This window comes from Tachyglossus aculeatus, chromosome 12 (genome assembly GCF_015852505.1).
Source record: "Tachyglossus aculeatus isolate mTacAcu1 chromosome 12, mTacAcu1.pri, whole genome shotgun sequence".
NCBI classification, from domain to species: Eukaryota; Metazoa; Chordata; class Mammalia; order Monotremata; family Tachyglossidae; genus Tachyglossus; species Tachyglossus aculeatus.
The window spans coordinates 19,513,643-19,532,108 of NC_052077.1; the positions used below are offsets into that span (position 1 = coordinate 19,513,643).

The 18,466-nt window shown below is 40.6% G+C and overlaps 1 protein-coding gene across 1 annotated transcript in view; it reads right to left on the reverse strand.

Annotated features, from left to right (window-relative positions):
- PRMT9 (protein arginine methyltransferase 9) overlaps window positions 1-18,466 on the reverse strand; it is a 48,602-nt gene that overhangs the window by 17,405 nt on the left and 12,731 nt on the right. Inside the window, exons 3-8 of the mRNA XM_038755093.1 lie at window positions 14,720-14,956; window positions 14,044-14,211; window positions 12,111-12,213; window positions 10,507-10,613; window positions 8,455-8,647; window positions 3,127-3,310 (exon numbers count right to left, since the gene is read on the reverse strand). Coding sequence (XP_038611021.1) covers window positions 3,127-3,310; window positions 8,455-8,647; window positions 10,507-10,613; window positions 12,111-12,213; window positions 14,044-14,211; window positions 14,720-14,956 — 992 coding nt within the window. The remainder of the gene's footprint in view (window positions 1-3,126; window positions 3,311-8,454; window positions 8,648-10,506; window positions 10,614-12,110; window positions 12,214-14,043; window positions 14,212-14,719; window positions 14,957-18,466) is intronic.

Below are 18,466 nucleotides of genomic sequence, written 5' to 3' on the forward strand. Positions count from 1 at the left end.
TGTCTGTAACTTGTTAACTAGCCAACATGGGCAGTGACCACACCTGCAGTTGGCAATGCACTACACCCCTGCCAGCTCACTCACTTTTTGCCCTCTCTAAGAGAACAGAACTGGCAGAGATGAGAGAATGGGAGAGTAAAACCTCTGTACAGGTGCTGGGTTCTGAGGTCTCAGGACGAAGCAGCATAGTATAGCACAAGAATGCTCATCTGGAAGTCAGGACCCAGGTTTGAGTTTGACCTCCATCACCAACCTGCCGTGTGACTCTGGGCAAAAATCGCTTCCCATCTCTGTATCTCAGTTCCCTCACCTACAAAAAGGGGTTCCTACTTACTGCACAGGATTGTTGTGACGGAAGGGAGATACGTAACGTAAGAACGCTCTGGGAACAAAAACACTATATAAAACCAAGCTGTTATTCCTGCTTGGCGACTCCACCATTAGGGGGACATTAACTTCTTGGGTGCTGACAATCAGAAAAGGCTTAAACTGGCAAATGAAACAGTAGTTTTCCAAATTCTCTACAAGGGATTGCAATCATTCCTGAAACAGAAATCTTCCCGGTATGGTTCAATGATACCGGAAGGGCTATCCAAATATTTGTACCAGAATATCAAACTTATGCGGCATCAGGACACATATTTAGACTTTTAGACTGTAAGCCCACTGTTGGGTAGGGACTGTCTCTATATGTTGCCCATTTGTACTTCCCAAGCGCTTAGTACAGTGCTCTGCACACAGTAAGCGCTCAATAAATACGACTGATGATGATGATATGCAGGCACTACGCCACAAAGTTTCCCTTTCCCATTTGAAATTACTGTATTTCGCCAAGCACATATTTTCCCATTTACCACTCGCTGGTACCTTCCTCCATCAGAAAGTTGGGGAAAGGGTATCCCACATATACACAACTAGTTGCTTTGTGTTAGACAGCCGTAGGCATCACAGAGTCAAGAGTCCTGTTCCCGTGGGCCATCCTCAGGGACTCTGCCACTGCACACACAAAAGTTCTGACTCATGGAGCTAAGACCTTCCCAGATCAAACAAAAGAAAGTCATCGGGCTGGACACTGGCTGACAGACTCAGTCTAGGCAGGAGTTCCACAGTCTAGCAGCCCGTTTCAGGGGACCCTTTGCTCTCATCCCAGAGAGTTCCAGAAATATACAGAGCAGGGGAGCTTCCTGCTATTTTATCAATCTTCAAGAATTTTTCCTAAAATGAAAAGATTTGCCGTCCAACTCCTAACGCGTCCTTGGAGACAGGATTCAATATAGTGGTGAAGGGGATCTGAGTCACCCCACCAGGTGTTAATTATGTTGTAGGCCCTCCTTTCTGTATCAAGATGAGGAGAAGATAGAATTGGTTGCCCCCACACCCTAGCTGTACAGATGATGTGGCTAAAGCCCCTCGTCATCTGGGGGCCGCGGGTACACACATGACAATTTCCCTCCGGTGTAGGACCCTTAGCAAATCTCACCAATTCAACCATTCTCCCTTAAATGTCCATGGCAGCTTTACAGGTGTAGCTCCACCATATTCTTTGGGTGCGTTTGATTTAGGCTAGAGAACCCAACTGTTCACTGAGGTGGCCATGCCATTTTCCAGTTTTAAAGACTAAACTTAATCCTATTCAACCACGAGTACATACTTGATGGTATAATTATATTTTAACTGCATAAACACTGTTTTTATAGTGTAGTGCATGTTGCACTTTGTTTTATAAGTTGGGCCTGGGAATACTTATTATTCGTGCATTTATTTAGCCCATATATTAGTGTTAATAATTAGTGACATATTTACTTTAATCCTCCTTTATCCTGACGATGGATCATTTTTTAGGCAGTGTCTTAATCTAGGGAAAAAGATTAAATAAACTGATCATTTCTCAAACACACTCATCTGGGTAAACACTGGACACTGAAGAATACTTTCCAACGCCATAAAATTATTAATAGAAATACAAGAGGGAGGTTGAGTGGCAATAATGATAAAACTTAAATAAATCTATGAATACAAACTAACATCTCAAAACATTCCCAGTCTTATTCCAGTCATGTCTCCTTAAAGCCTGCCTTTAACGGAAAGTTCTTTTCAGTCCAAACTGCTGTGAGGACCGGGAAAGCTAACTGGAGGCAAATTTTTTAACATTACTTTCCTCTTGAAGCACTCACATTAGTTCAAAATTCGACCTTCTGAAGGTCCAAAGACAAGTTGCTAATTCACAGATTAGCCCCGTTCCCTCTTTTTCTGTACTATTCTAATGCTACAGATCTACTCCCCTTAAATGAAGAGGTGGCTAGGTGTCCAAACTCTTTTTCATTTAATATTTTTCACAATTTAAGCCTTTCTTCACCAACCCAAAAGGACAAGGGTATTAATGGTATTTTCTCTGGGGTTTTAAAACGCTCGTCTGAACACTAAATGGTATATATTCAGTAAAGGAAAATGAATTTAAAAATAATCACAGTGTTCCTACTCCAGTTTTTAAATCCTTCTTTCCCTGAAGTAAAATGTGGAGCCTAGGTCTCTCAACAAGGGTCAACAGGGATAGAAAGTGATTGTTCACATCTAGAGTCCCTGAGAAATAAATGGATATAAACTTCATATAAACCCTGGTGATTAGCAATCTGCCTCTTCAAACCACCACCAGCACCACAGCTTTAGCAGAGAGAGAAAATACGTAATAGAAATAGATCCCGAGCTTTCCAAATCTCTTTTGCTCGGGCAGGATGGCATGAAGAGGACAGAAATGTCCTTGAATGTGCTAAATCTGCTTGGCAAAGAGCTTCAACTCCACATATCCCAAATGAATCCTGCTTTCCAACCTTCTCCACACTACTATGATGTGCTCGCATGCTTTAAGACAAGTTACAGCAAAACCAGTCTATGCTGCCTTTGAAGTAAAGATCCTTATCCTACTGTAATCAAGAACACCATGACTAGTTAAGTCCTCATGTATGTGAGGGACAGTTCCTTACGTCAGGGCGGCAGGGTAACAATTAGCGTTGCGGAAGAAGAAATTAGTAAACCTTACCTTTGACCCTTGAAAGAGACAATAAAGCCCAGTTGGCTCATATAATCAACCTCACCTAAATCAATATCAAATCAAACTAGAGGTTTTACCTGGAAGGTCTTGCACTGGGTAAACAGCTTGTTCCCAACATGTCTCTTCACTAGGGTTTGTTGAGAGACTGTGTTCATCATCAAGCTGGAGAACAAACCAGATCACAATAGCGTCCAAGACTCCTCCCCTGGTGACTGGCACATTAATCTTAACAGGCTTTTTAATTGCCAGGCTTTTTAGTTCCTGAAACAAAAAAAAGGAAGAGGAGCGAGAAATATAGGATTCGAATGGTACGGGTCTAAATATTTTATGTGAGTCCACGAGTCTAAACCTGCCACTCACTTTCCTCAAACTCATTACGTTCTAAGCTAAAAAATACCGAAGGCACATTTGCAGTTTTCAACTTAAGGAATATAATTCCTACTATACTTAAGTGGAGAAAGGGGAGATCAATCAATGGTTTTTATTGACTGCTTGCTGGGTGCAGATCACTATACTAAGCACTTGGGAGAGTAAAATACAAGAGTTGGTACACATTCCCAGCCCACAGGGACCTTACAGTCTAGATGGGGAGACAGACATTAAAATAAATTATGGATACGTACGGAAGCGCTATGGGGCTGAGGGTGGAATGAATAGCAAGGGCTAAAAGGGACATGTGTCCAAGTGCACAGACAATGCAGAGAGGAGAGGGAGTAGGGAGATGGGGGCTTAGCTGGAAAAGGAGGTGTGATTTTGAAGGTGGAGAGAGTAGTGGTCTGTCAGATATGAAGGGGGAGGGAGTTCCAGGACAGAAGAAGGAAATGGTAAGGAGTCAATCAATCAATCAATCATATTTATTGAGCGCTTACTGTGTGCAGAGCACTGTACTAAGCACTTGGGAAGTACAAGTTTGCAACATATAGAGACAGTCCCTACCCAACAGTGGGCTAAAAGGGGCTCACATCCCATGCCCTTGGATGGCATTCTTTCCAATCAGTAATTACTGATAAATCCTTGACTTTAGTCTCTACACTGTAAGCTCAGTGTGGACAGGGAACATAACTACCAATTCTCTGCATTGTACTCTCCCAAGCACTCAGTACAGTGGTCTGCACAGAGTAAGAGCTCATTATCACCGATGATGATGACGATGACCCTGGCCACTATTCTGTCTGGAAAACTTATTCAGCCATGACTACTGGAGACTTTTCAGAGTTAGCAAATGGATCTTGGTCAATATCTGTAAACCCTCTTCCACTCAATTGCTGTGAATAAAAGGTGGACCTGATTGCTATTTTTAGTCCTCGTTCAGTGATGTACAGTTAAATGACCCAATCTCAACCTCTTGAACCTGATTTTGAACCTGGTAACTATTATCAAACCAGTGTGTGCATTTTACGGGGTGGGGGGGGGCAACAATTACTAGGTAAAACAATGACCGGTATATTGTATTTGCGGGTTGCTTAATATTACTGCTTCACAATGAAAAAAAAAAATAATAATAATGATGGCATTTGTTAAGCGCTATGTGCCAAGCACTGTTTTAAGCACTGGGGGGGATACAAAGTAATCAGGTTGTCCCACATGGGACTCACAGTCAATCCTCATTTTACAGATAAGGTAACTGAGGCACAGAGAAGTTAAGTGACTTGCCCAAAGTCACACAGCTGAGCTGGGTTCTAAAACCCATGACCTCTGACTCCCAAGCCCTTGCAATTGTCTACAGGTCTAAACACAACCATTATTTTTAAAGGGGCATTTACTCCCAAATTTCTGGCGTAATTTTTTTTAAAGAGGTTTCAATTGACATGTTACACTTTTTTTCCCCCCTCTTAACCCAGTCCTTTCCCATATCACATGGCTTTTGGAGAGAGGTGAAGAGTAGATTCTAGGGGTATTAAAAGTAAAATATTTCAAGCTGTCAGTAGAAGCTTATTTTGAAAGGGGCAAATGATGCCGCTCCCCACTCTCGGCAGAGAAAACCCAAGTAAGATTCCCACAATTAGAGACCACAGACTTCTTATATCTCTACACAGAATGCAAACAGGGCCACGTTTTCCTTTGTGTGTCCCCATGGGATAATCTTGCTATAGCCCAATTAGCTGGATTAGAAGATGGAATGGAATCCTGATTACCAGGGGGACACTCTGCCAGTCTCTTTTCTGTAGCACCTCTGGTGGGTCTGTTACCTAGCAACTTCCGCTCCTAAATCATAAATCAATCAGTCAATCAACAAAGGGCATTTATTGAATGTTGACTTTGTCCAGAGCACTGTACTAGGTACTTGGGAAAGTACAAGAGCTTTATTTATTCCTATTAACGTCTGTTTCCCTCTCTAGGCTGTAAGCTCCCTAAGGGCAGAGAACACGTCTACCAACTCTATTGCATTATATATTCCCAAGCACTTAGTATAGTGCTGTGCACATGGTAAGTGCTCAGTAAATACCACTGATTGACTACAACAGAGTTGGGAAGCCCATTCTCTGCCTACAAGGAGTGTAATTACAGTACAGAGGGGGAGACAGACATTAAGATCAATTATAGATATTTACATAAGTGCTGTGGGGCTGAGAGTGGGGTGACTATCAAGTGCTTAAAGGATACAGATCCAAGAGCAAAGGTGACACAGAAGGGAGAGGGAATAGTGGAAATAAGGGCTTAGTTGGGAAAGGCCTCATGGAGCTGTGGCTTTAATAAGGCTTTGAACATGGGGAGAGTGGTGGTCTGTCACATATGAAGGGGGAGAGAATTCCAGGCCACAGGGAGAACATCATCAAGGGGCTGGTGGTGAAATACAAGAGACTGAGGTATAGTGAGTAGGTCAGCAATATAAGAGAGAAGTGTGCAGACTTCGATGTAATAGGAAATCAGCAAGGAAAGGGGAGGGCTGATTGAGTGCTTTTAGAGCCAATGGTAAGGAGTTTGTGTTCAATTCAGAGCTGGATGGGCAACCCCTGGAGATGCTTGAGGAGTGGGGAGATGTGAACTGAATGTTTTCTAAGCAAAATGATCGGTCAACATAACGAAGGAAGGCCTGACGTGGGAAGAGATAGGAGGCAGGGAGGTCAGCAATGAGGCTGATAAAGTAGTCAAGGTGGAATATGACAAGGGCTTGGATCAGTGTAGAAGTAGTTTGGATAGAGAGGGAAGGGTGAATTTTAGTGATGTGAAAGTAGAATCGACAGGATGTGGTATAATATGTGGACTGAACTGGAGAGATGATTCCATAACAGCTCTACCCTCTCGGCTCTGAAGCCAGGAATTGGGGAAGGAGGAGAGAAGGGTGAACGGGTAAGCTCTGTTTGGTAAACTGAAAAGTTTAATTTTTTTTAAAATGTTAGAATGCAATATATACAAAACCATTGGTCTTAATTCTACAAATAAATTATGCTCACGCTCACTGAAAACCAGCACCCTAGCCCACCAAAGCAATAACTCACTGCACTGACAAGAAGATATCTTTGGGCAATTTCAATACCTGTTATTCAAGATGTGCCTTACTGGAGTTAGTGGCTTACTTTCACTAAGTTTCACAGAGACTCAAAAAAGTGCCTCAGTTAATAAATAACATTATGATGGTGGGAAGGGAAAAATCCCATATTTTGGACTGAAAAACTGTAATTTATGGCCACATCACTTCTCAGTTATTTAGTGTGCAAATCTCTTTCCAAACACTTGTAATCGTTTTAATTTCAACTATGAAAAAGGTTCTGCTTTTAATTTATCTTTAAGGCGTTTTAAAGATATATGAAAGGAAGCTAAGAAAGCCAAATTACTAAAACAAAGAGACCGCTTCTCCCTTTTCCCCAGAGTCTCTTAATCACTGCGCAATTGACAGTCCCACTGCAGGAAATGATCATTCAGAGTGTGAACTCCCCACAGGCTTCCTGCTGAGTCAACTATCAGGTATCAGCTCTTTCTGGAGATTCTATATTTGACAAAAGAAAAAATGCTAAAAAAAGAGACGCTCGGAAAAACTCTCCCATAACATGGCCATTTGAAACCTACAATTCTACATCGTGTTGTTTGTGTCCACCTTCTCCCCTTCTGGTTTCCTTCCGCTTATTTAGTTTAATCTGAATTGCTAAGATGGGAAACACTCACAGTCCAGACAAGAAATTAAAGTTCGGGATCATAGCTCAGTGCTCAGATGGCAATTGCCAAGCTGCTGAGTTCCTGTCCCTGACTTCCTCCAGCTTGGTATATCTTGGTTTACCTTAAATCAATGATTTAATCTTAAACCATTTTGCAGATTCCTACACTTTTTCAGGAAAGGAAATTCCCCAGTTGCTTCAGGGCTGTGCCTTGGAAGATCTGGACTGGCCTCTTTAGGAGTCTCTGCTTTTAAACTCTCCAAGTAAACCAAAACATACTTGGCAATTCCAAAGTGTATCCTTTTTTTTCCTTTACTAACACACTGTAACATCACCTAATGTACGGTTTCAAAATTGTCTCTCTGATCAGAAGTTGTTCGCCGAAGGATCTACTGGAGAGATGCTGTTCTGCTCAAAAGCACTGCAGCTGTTGGGGTGAGTAGCTCTTTCCCTTGGCTCCCTCTGCTTCCTGTTAGAAATAATACATTTTTAAGGCAGCATGGCATAGTGGATAGAGCACAGGCGGGTTCTAATATCAGCTCCTCCACTTGTCTGCTGTGTGACCTTGGACAAGTCACTTCACTTCTCGGTGCCTCAGTTCCCTCATCTGTAAAATGAGGATTAAGATGGTGAGCCCCAGGTGAGACAGAAACCCAATTTGCTTGTATTCACCCCACTGCTTAGTACTGTGCCTGGCACATAGTAAGTGCTTAACAAATACCATAATCGTTATTATTACTTATAAAGTATTTTTCTCCAATGGGTGAAGGTCACGTTGCCAATATTACACGATGAGTCTTCATAATCGCCTCACGAAGGTCAGTCAATACAGGTCTAATGCTGCTATTTCTCAGGAGGAGGAATGAAATTGATATGCAGAAATCACAAACTGCAGTGTACACCAAGCCTCCTGATTCTCAAGCCAAATTATTAGATCACTGGAAATTTTCTGAGTTACTGACACCAGGTCAGACAACATTTCTAAAAAAAACCCTAATCCTTGAAATTCAAACATCCCTAGATGTTTGAGGGTTAATAATGAAACTGATAAAAATAATTCATTTTAGGGCTTTTATCTCCCATTCACTGACTGAAGAAACAGGAAAGGTAAACACCCCAGTAGAGAACCATTCATCTCAAACTAAGTGATTTACATAGGCCATTAACACAGAGTAGTTCTTGTCTTTTAAAGGGTCATCTTTTTCAACAGACGGCCTTGTATCGTGAAGAATGCTGCAATCTAGAATGTTTTTAGAATTTGAATTAAACGTCCTGACACAGGAGAGAAAATTACCAGCAACAAATCTTTACCTGAAGATTGTTGAAATCAACTGTCAGTGCCTCAAAGGACTTGGTCAGGGGAAAGTAACCTCCAGGAACTCTACTCATTTTCTCAGTCGTGTACGGTTCGATTGCTTCTTCAGAATCCCCAGAAGAATGGGCTGGACTGTGGAATTGTAGAGTTTCTGGCAAATGGATGCCAGCAACATCTTGAACACCCACTCTAAAGGGAAAATGAAAATATTTCAGCTTTCAGAATCAGGAAGTAAATCCCAGCTGCCTGGGGAAACCAGCTCCAGCTCCCAGGTGCTTAAAAGAATGTATATTCAGTTCCACCCTAACAGGTGTTTCACTAAGCACTTGAATTAAGAGACTATTAGGAAATTGGGGAGCGTTCTTCTGGCAACAGAATCTGTTTGGAAAGAGCACACCACAGTGTCAGGAAAAAAAAACAATCTGTGTGCATCTGCATGGTGTCAGATCCAGTGAGTTCTACAATGTGGGTTTTTCTTAGAGTGGGTTTTTGTACCCACGTTACGGGGAAGTTCAGGTGTACCACGATTTTCAGATTTCCTACAGCACCACTTAGGGAAGAAAGGGACCTTTAAAAGTTGGTGACACAGCTTGAGTCAATCTGTCTAGAACTGTTATCTTTCCTAATTTAATTACATGTAAGCATTTATGCAGGATTCTACCTTACAAGGCCTTCATTCGTTCATTCATTCAATCATATTTATTGAGCGCTTACTGTGCGCAGAGCACTGTACTAAGCGCTTGGGAAGTACAAGTTGGCAACATATAGAGACGGTCCCTACCCAACAGTGGGCTCACAGTCTAAAAGGGGGAGACAGAGAACAAAACAAAACATATTAACAGAATATGTTATAGAAATATATAAATAGATAATAAATATATAATAAATATAAATAGAATAAATATGTACAAGTAAAATAAATAAATAGTAATAAATACATACAAACATATTTACATATAGTGAGAAGCACTGTGGCTCAGTAGGCAAGAGCACAGGCTTTGGAATCAGAGGTCATGGGTTCAAATCCAGACTCCGCCAATTGTCAGCTGTGTGACTTTGGGCAAGTCACTTAACTTCTCTGTGCCTCAGTTCCCTCATCTGTAAGTAGCAGTATTTATTGAGCACTGACTTTGTGCGGTCCACTGAGAAGTACAGAATAATGAAGTGACACATTCCCTGCCCAAAAGGAGCTAACACTCTAAGGGAGGAGGGTATACTCCAAAAATATGGTAATACCTAGTTTAAAGTAACATAAATATTATGAAGTTGGACAGTGAGAAAAATAACAAATTTAACTCATGCCCATAAAGCTATTATTTCACCTACCATTTCCCATAAAAAACATTTTCCAACAACTACCCTTTTGAATGAGATATATAAATCTTTGTGAAATTCCTGCAAAAAACCAAACTTGATATTTCCCGATCTTGTAGTAGTTTAAAAAAAATCTCATAATGGCTCATTAGCTCTTCCACCTAGATGGAACAAAATGATTTACTCTTAACAGGCACTATCATGACAGGGAGGTGCTTCTTTAGCCCACTTTTAAAGAATGCATACTGCGTGAAAACAGTAGAATCACTAGTCATGTGATAATGCAACTGTTATACAGACACTAAATACACCTTGAAGTTACTCTGCCCTCATAGGATTTGTTTCTGTTTCTGCAACAGCTAAAGCCCAAGACTGATATTTTTAAAACGAGAGAACTTAAGCACAAGTGCCCATTGTATTATTATTGTTTGTGGCTGTATATTGTACTTTCCAAGCTCTTAGTACAAGTGCTCTGCACACGGTAAGCACTCAATAAATACGACTGAATGAATAACACAGCAAACGGGTCAAAGATGGAAAAACAGCCCAGGTTTCCAGAATACTCATTCATGGCTTTCAAAGCTCTTTAAATAGTCAATAAAATAACCAAAAAAACCCACTTAGAAAATTATAGAAGTAACTGTAAACCGCATAGTTAGCAAAAGATTCCAAACAAAGTTTTAAATAACTTCTACAAAGGCTTTTCAAAGCTTTTCCTGAAAAATAACACCCACCTGTGATGCCTGCGTATCTCTGCACATTCTACCGCCATCCCAAATACAGCAGCTCCTGCTGGGATAACTTGTCCATATTCTTCACAATTACCAAACTGACCTTTGGGCTGCAGATTTAAAGTTAGTTTGAACTACCGAATTAGGACAAATGGATCTGAATGAAGTTAATCAATCCCATCACCAACGGCATTTGTTGAGCTCTTACTATGTACAGAGCACTGTACTAAGCGCTTGGGAAAGTACGATACAACAGAATTAGTGAACACGTTTCCCTGCCCAAAATGAGCTTAGAGTTAGACTAACTCATTATTAACTCTCTCAAAGAGATATTATATTTGCTTCCTAATTTTTAACTCAATGCTGTTCAATGCAAAGATGTCAATTATCAGTAAAACCTGAGGAAACTCTAGAGGCCAACTGTAGTTATTTTGCTTCTACTACTTTCACACTTCCTGCTCTCATCTCGCAGTGCCGGTTTTTTCACTTTTTCCAAAACTTTACACTCCAATAAGCTCTCAAACTAATTTCACGTGATGTTTGTCATTGTCGTTCATAATGGATCTCTCCCGTTAGACGTCTGTGCAATTATTTTCTTTGCCTGGAATTATTACTTTTTAATCTGCAATCGCCTAAAGTTTTTTAAGCCTCAACAAAACAACTGCTGAATACAAACCACAACTGTACTGGACAATAAGCCACAGAGCAAATAAGAAATTATTAACATTAATATTGCTAATACTACTACTACTAGTAATAATAGTCATAAAAATGTATTTGTTAAGTTCTTACTGTGTGCCAGGCATTGTTCTAAGCACTGAGGTAGATACAAGTTAATCAGGTTGGATACAGTCCCATATCACACATAGTCTTAATCCTCATTTTGCAGATGAGGGAACTGAGGCACAGAGAAGTTAAATGACTTGCCCACGGTCACACAGCAAACAAGCAGTGGAATCAGCACTTGAACCCAGGTCCTTTCTGATTCCCAGGCCCGTGCTCTTATCCACTAGGCCGCATTAGGTCTATTTATTTATTTTATTTTGTTAGTATGTTTGGTTTTGTTCTCTGTCTCCCCCTTTTAGACTGTGAGCCCACTGTTGGGTAGGGACTGTCTCTATATGTTGCCAACTTGTACTTCCCAAGCGCTTAGTACAGTGCTCTGCACACAGTAAGCGCTCAATAAATACGACTGGTGATGATTAGGGGAAGGTGAGATGCACAGACATCAGAATTAGTTATTTATTTTAGCAGACAGCTTAGTCTGGATGTTATTTTCCCACTAAATTTGAAACATGTGTCCACCTTCAATCTCTGATATATGGATAAAAGCTAGGCTACAAATCAATATACTTATTAAACAGCAAAGCCATTTTAATTTTTAACACTAGAGAGCATGTGCTTAAATCTGAAACAGAAATAAAAATGACATAAAAAGGCCTTGAAGGCCTTCGGAGAGAATACAAACAACAACGACAACAAACCCTAGTTTGCCACTATGTAAGACCATGGTAAAAACAGAATTACAAAGTGGTTACGAGGCGGAATAGTTCACAGTGGTTATGAATAATGGGGACCTAGCCATAGGAAAATAGACTCCTTCCTACCTTTGGCTTCAAAAGCAAATTCTCCCAGGCATGGATCAAGCTCTCCACAATGCCTTCTCCAAATAAACCTGCATCAACAGTTTCTGTTACAACAAGGGAAACCCTATATAATGAGAAGAGGAGGGGGAAAGTCAACCATCACGGTACACAAGTATGATCAAGATCATGGAACTGAAGCACAGAGAAGTTAAATGACTTGCCCAGGTCACACAGCAGACAAGTGGTTCCATTTTTTAAAGTATTCTAGAATCAAAATAATTTGTCTACAAAATTCAAGGAGAATAATGGTAGTACTCAACTTGTACAGAATTCCAAGAAAAATCAAGTACATGAACACACGACTCTAACTTTCAATCAACTAAGATCATCATATTTAAAAAAATAACAAGTATGCAAACACGACATCCAAATCTATCCAGTTTTAGCTCTTATGTTAACCTCTATGTACCACAGTTATTTAAAATAAAAGGGCAAATATAGGCTAGTTCCCTGTATTATTACTACGACAGAAAACTGATCTCTGTAATAATTCTCTGATCTTCTTTCTGATAGTGGTAAGCCATTTATTTATGGTCTCTGCTATCTGTGTAAAACAACTCTGCTCTCGTATTTACTTTTTGCTAAAAATGGGAAGAGATCAGGAAATACAGAATCAAAAACCGTGTGCAGGTGGAAAAATTTAATTTAGAAGGATGAGTGCCCTGCAGCTGGCAATTTTTCCTAGATCTTACATATTCCCTCAGTAATTAGCAAGTGGGATAAAAATGCCAAAGAGCAGCTTATGGAAAAGTTTTTAAACTTATCACCCTGGCCAGATGAAAGTAGAGGCAATATAGGCCAAAGCAGGTATCCTTTAGGCAAGCTTTTCATTTTTTATATCTTAACTTGATTTTTTAAGACTATTATTATTTTGAAAAAAGGAGAAGGTCCTGCCTGAGGATTTGGGACTTTTGAAGGATGGGCAGCAGGAACCTTAACTGGTCTCAGTTCTCTCTTTTATCTTCTCCACAGGGAAAGTAACAGCAGCAAAGTAAAATAGTGTTTCTAAAAAAGAGACCTGGTGGTAAGGCCCAAAATGAAGTGTGGGATCCTGATGTTATTCATTCATTCAATCGTATTTATTGAGTGCTTACTGTGTGCAGAGCACTGTACTAAGCGCTTGGGAAGTACAAGTTGGCAACATATAAAGACGGTCCCTACCCAACAGCGGGCTCACAATCTAAGTTCTGCTCCCCATTCCCACTTTCAGAGGGTGGCAGCAAAAAAAAGCAGCGTGGCCTAGTGGATAGAGCATGGGCCCAGGAGTCAGGAGGACCTGAGTTCTAATCCTGGTTCTGCCACTTGTCTGCTGTGTGTGTGACCTTGGTTAAGTCACAACTTCTCTGCCTCGGTTACTTCATCTGCAAAATGGGGTTTAAGAGTGCGAGCCCCATGTGGGACGTGGACTGTGTCCAACCTGATTAGCTTCTATCTACCCCAGCACTTAGTACAGTACCTGGTACATAGTAAGTGCTTAACAAATACCTTAAAAGAAAAAAAAAAAAGAACATATGTGGCAGAAGTACCAAACATCATATGTAGGCTGGGGTGAGCCAACATTAAGCATCCAATGTCCATGTGGTTAATTTCAAGACACTGATGGTCTTCAGGTCAGGAAACACACACAGCAATCACTTCCTCTCCTTCTGATGCAACTACCTTATTCATGGAAAGTTACAGCAGGTCAAGGGCTGATTTTATTTTTAGATACAAGGAGAAGCCCACATTACAAGTAAACAGATCATGTTTTTAATCAAAAGCATACAAAGAAGAATTTCCTTCCTAAAAACCAATACATAGTAACCATATTCCGGTCTCAATAGACAGCTAAAACTTTTTTTTGTCACTTTAGCAAAATTAATGAAACTATAAAAAATGCTAGCACTTAAAATACCTCTCAGGAAGGTGTTTTGGAACCTCTATATCAAGGGACTTCATATGGAGGAGTTTTATTTCCATTGCCATGTTGTTTGCTGCTACAACATCACAAGCAAGTTCGTACATGGTCTTTGACAATTCGCAGGCGTAGACAGAAGGTGCACCGGCTTTCTTGGCAAACATGCTTTGGGGAAAAAAAAAATTTGTCAGAAAAATTAGGCAAACTATTTGAATACTTACTTCAAACCAGAAATACGGGAATTATTTTCTATACATTTGGTCTTTGCTTCCTATTGTCAAACATGTGTAGTCCTCAAAGGGAAATACAATTAATCAGCTAACCACATTCTAGAGGTCCTCTACATTAATTGATATGATTGTTTCCACTTTTTAAAACTTCATTTTTAGGCCCTACAATTTATTTAAACTATTAACAGGGCTGAACAAGAGTTGACTGAAAGTCACCAATTAAACAAAAATACTACTCATAAAGTATCTTGGTCTCTTTATATGTTTTTTGGCTTTTAACTATTTTGGGTTTTTTGTTTGTTGATAAAGTGTATCAGTACTTCTCTGCCTCTTTATCTGCTAACTACGCATCAACTTTGTCATTTCACTTCTAAAAGGAATTTGTTGAACTCTGATTAATAGTCTTGTCTAAGGAGCACTCCTAAAATGCAACTCTAACAAACCTCAGTATTCCAGTTCCAGCGCCGATGTCCAGAACAGTTTTGCATCCCAAGCTCACCACCTTCTGGATTGCTGCCTGATAAGCCATATTCCTCTTGATGTCATTAAGCATGATGAAATGCCAGCGTTCAACTAGCCAGTTTGCAACACGGTAAAAATTCTCCTTGGCATCGGCGAAGTCGGGATTTAGCTTCACTGCTTTGTGAAAATAACCCGCTGCTTCATCTCTAAAGCCCATTCTACCAATAAAACAAGCAAACAAAAAAGACAGAGAATATGCAGCTATCTTCCAAATAGCTATAATGTACAAAATATTAAAGGAGGATGGGGGAAAACAATTACCAAGAATTCAAGTGTTTATCCTGAGTTTGTAAAAGCGGCTTTTGACACAAGCTATATTTATGATCTTGACAATGACTTCATTTCTTCATGTTTTAAAAGGAAAGGCTCTAAAATTTTCCAAAGAGCAGGTCAGATACTTAACCCGTAATTTAAATCAACGTGGGAAATAGCATTTGAGTAATCACTGGACTTTATACAAATGCTCTGTTAGTAACAAAATGTGGCTTTCCCACCAGTGGTCACTTTTCCGGCTAAGAGTCAAACAGCGATGTGTTTTGGGCGAAGAGCATAATTTGTTCTGCCGAGTAGAGGTAGGAAGAGATATTGGTTATGAGATGTGTAATCTCTTACACACTCATATGCCTGAAACCTCAAAAATTTGCAATATAGTAGTAAAAGTTTTGAGGTGCTCCTAATCACACACAAAAAAGGATCCAATTTCCGAAAAGATTAACAGCCCACCTCTGTAATGTTTCCAAAATAAAAATAACTCCAAATGCAAATCTTCCTCTACAACCTAGTACAGAAATAAAGAATTGTTCTTTTAAAGTACTGACTGCACAGAAAAACACTCTCAGTGGAGCAAAAAATCAAGTCACATAAAAGCCATGCCCACACATGTTTACGCTGTCTACAAAACTACACAATAGTAGGGTATGCTACAAGAGAACTCTTGGAAAGAACTATTTTCCATTCTGTTTGGAAAGAAGGAAAATATTCTCAGCAAAACCTACGTACAGATGGACGATGACTCATATAGTTTCAGTGAAAGTGTGTTTGTTTATACATTTAGAGGGCCTAGGTTAGCAGCGTCGTATTATTGTAATATAGCAGAGATGCATTAGAGTGGAATTAACTCATAAAGAGTCACTCTTTATGAATGGAAAGAATTACCTATCACCTGATGGAATATATTTTGCTCTTGATGGAAAATCTCTATTAAAAAAATTCTATTTTAGAATTATTTCCTCATTATGGCATGCCTAGATGATTATACACTCTATTTTTGGATTCAATTGCACAGTTGGTATAACTCCTTAAAAACAGTGCAAGTTTCCAATCTCAACTACACAGCTTATCTTGCCCCAGCCCATACAGAAGTAAATGAGGGGGGGAGACAGAAGGGAGACAAGGGGGAGACAGACAACAAAACAAAACATGTGGACAGGTGTCAAGTTGTCAGGACAAACAGAATTAAAGCTAGAGGCACATCATTAGCAAACTAGAATAGTAAATATGTACAAGTAAAATAGAGTAATAAATCTGTACAAACATCTATACAGGTGCTGTCGGGAGGGGAAGGGCGGTGGGGATGGGGAGGTCACTGGAGGTTCTTGAAGAGCGGGGAACCACAGACAGAACTTTTTTTAAAAAGTGATCTGTGTAGCCCCCCTCGTGGTTTTGCTGACGATGGAGTCTTTGATCGCAAACGACCGTTGGTCCTCCGACCAGGCCCAGGGATGTCAAAACCGAGAATATGAGCGAAAGTAAATGATGTTGTGCTTTGGTTGCGCTCTCACTCATCCCTGCAAAGCCATGCTCCCGATGGGGTAGTACGTGTAGAGAGCGAGTAGGTTAAAAATACTACTGCTGAGATGGTCGTTGCATGAATGAATGAATGAATGAATGAATGAATGACTGTTCCCCAGGCTGCCGAGGGGCAGCTAGGTGGGTTTCACCGTTTGGCACAGAGACGGTCTTAGAGGGGCTGTCGGGGGACTTGGGAGAGTGAGTATAACGGAAGCCACGAGACACTTTCCCTGCCCTCAAGGAGCTTAAAGGAGTCCAGCCTGGTCCATTTCAGAAAGAAGGGGAGGGTCAGAGTGGGCAGTCCCACCATTTTGGCTAAATGGGCACCACTGAAGCAAGCCAGGCCCTTGTGGAAAAGGAAAGTTTTCCTGGGGAGGAAAGCTGTGAGGACTGTCCTTAAGAGGGTAGACGATGAGCTCCCTAAGATCAGAGATCTCATCTATTCATTTTCATCGATCTTTATCCCAGTGCTCAGAACAAGGCTTTTGCAGCTTAAGGCTTTGGTGCAGTACAAGTCTGTGGGACCAGGTTATTCTCTTCAGTTGTGAAATAAAAGCAGCATTGAAAGAGTAAAACAAAACAAAAAAACTGTCGAGCAAAACTAGGCCATACGCCAAACTACACAGTCGTAGCCAGAGAAAGAACATGTAGCCTGAGGGAAGCCACAGCCTTCCCTCAGAAAATAAAAAAAGTCACAGTCAGAGCAAAGACAAATTGTGCCCTTATGCCACAGTGCAAACCACATAAGAGTTATAATGGCATATATAAACCTGTTAGAGTGTCACCTTAATCAAAGGAGACGACTACAGAGGGAGCAAAATAAACTAAGTTAACGGCACAAGTGTATGGGTGAGAGAACTAACCCCAGGGGGACTCATGGTCCTGTTAAAGTACATTTTGGTGCAAGTGCCAACCATGGGGGGCATTCCTATGTTACTCTATGCTGCTGTGTGGCCAAATAATGCATGCATGGGGGCAAGTACTACAAATCCTAATCTATTCAAACTCTAAGAGTCAACCCAAAGTGTGGAAAAGCAAGCAAAGAGGGGAGACAGATTTTAGTAGCCATGCTGTTTATTAAATACTGTGTACAGAGCACTGTAGTAAGCGCTGGGAAAACACATACAGGTGGGAATTAGGCATGGGCCCTGTCCCTTGCGGGGCTCAAAAATCTAGAAGTATTGATGAGGAGAACCAACATGAGGAATATGTCTAGACTGCAAACTCCTTGCTTGGGCAGGGAACGTGTCTGCCACCTCTACTATATTACGCTCTAGACGGTAAGCTTGCTGTGGGCAGGGAATGTGTCTGTTTATTGTTATATTGTACTCTCCCAAGCACTTAGAACAGTGCTTTGCACACAGTAAGTGTTCAATAAATACCACCGAATGAAGCAATGCTCCCAAGTGCTTTAGTAGAGTGTTCTGCACACAGTAAGCGCACAATAAATACCATTGATGGATTGATCGATGGTAGAAATGCACATGCATTCATGAGTACTTTCAATAGGCCAGAAATACTCAACAGGAACTCTTTCAGAAAAAAAGCCTAGGTCAGGTTGGGAAAAATCAAATCAGAGAGGCTAACTATAGTAGGATCTCCAAGGACAATAAATGGAGGTGTTAAAAGGGAAAAGGGTTTTATACACCTGTCTCTCTGAACCAACAACCAGCTTAAGTCATCATCATCATCAATCGTATTTATTGAGCGCTTACTATGTGCAGAGCACTGTACTACGCACTTGGGAAGTACAAATTGGCAACATAGAGAGACAGTCCCTACCCAACAGTGGGCTCACAGTCTAAAAAGCGGGAGACAGAGAACAAAACAATTCAGTATTGTCAAAACAATATTGACACAAGTCAATATCACATCGA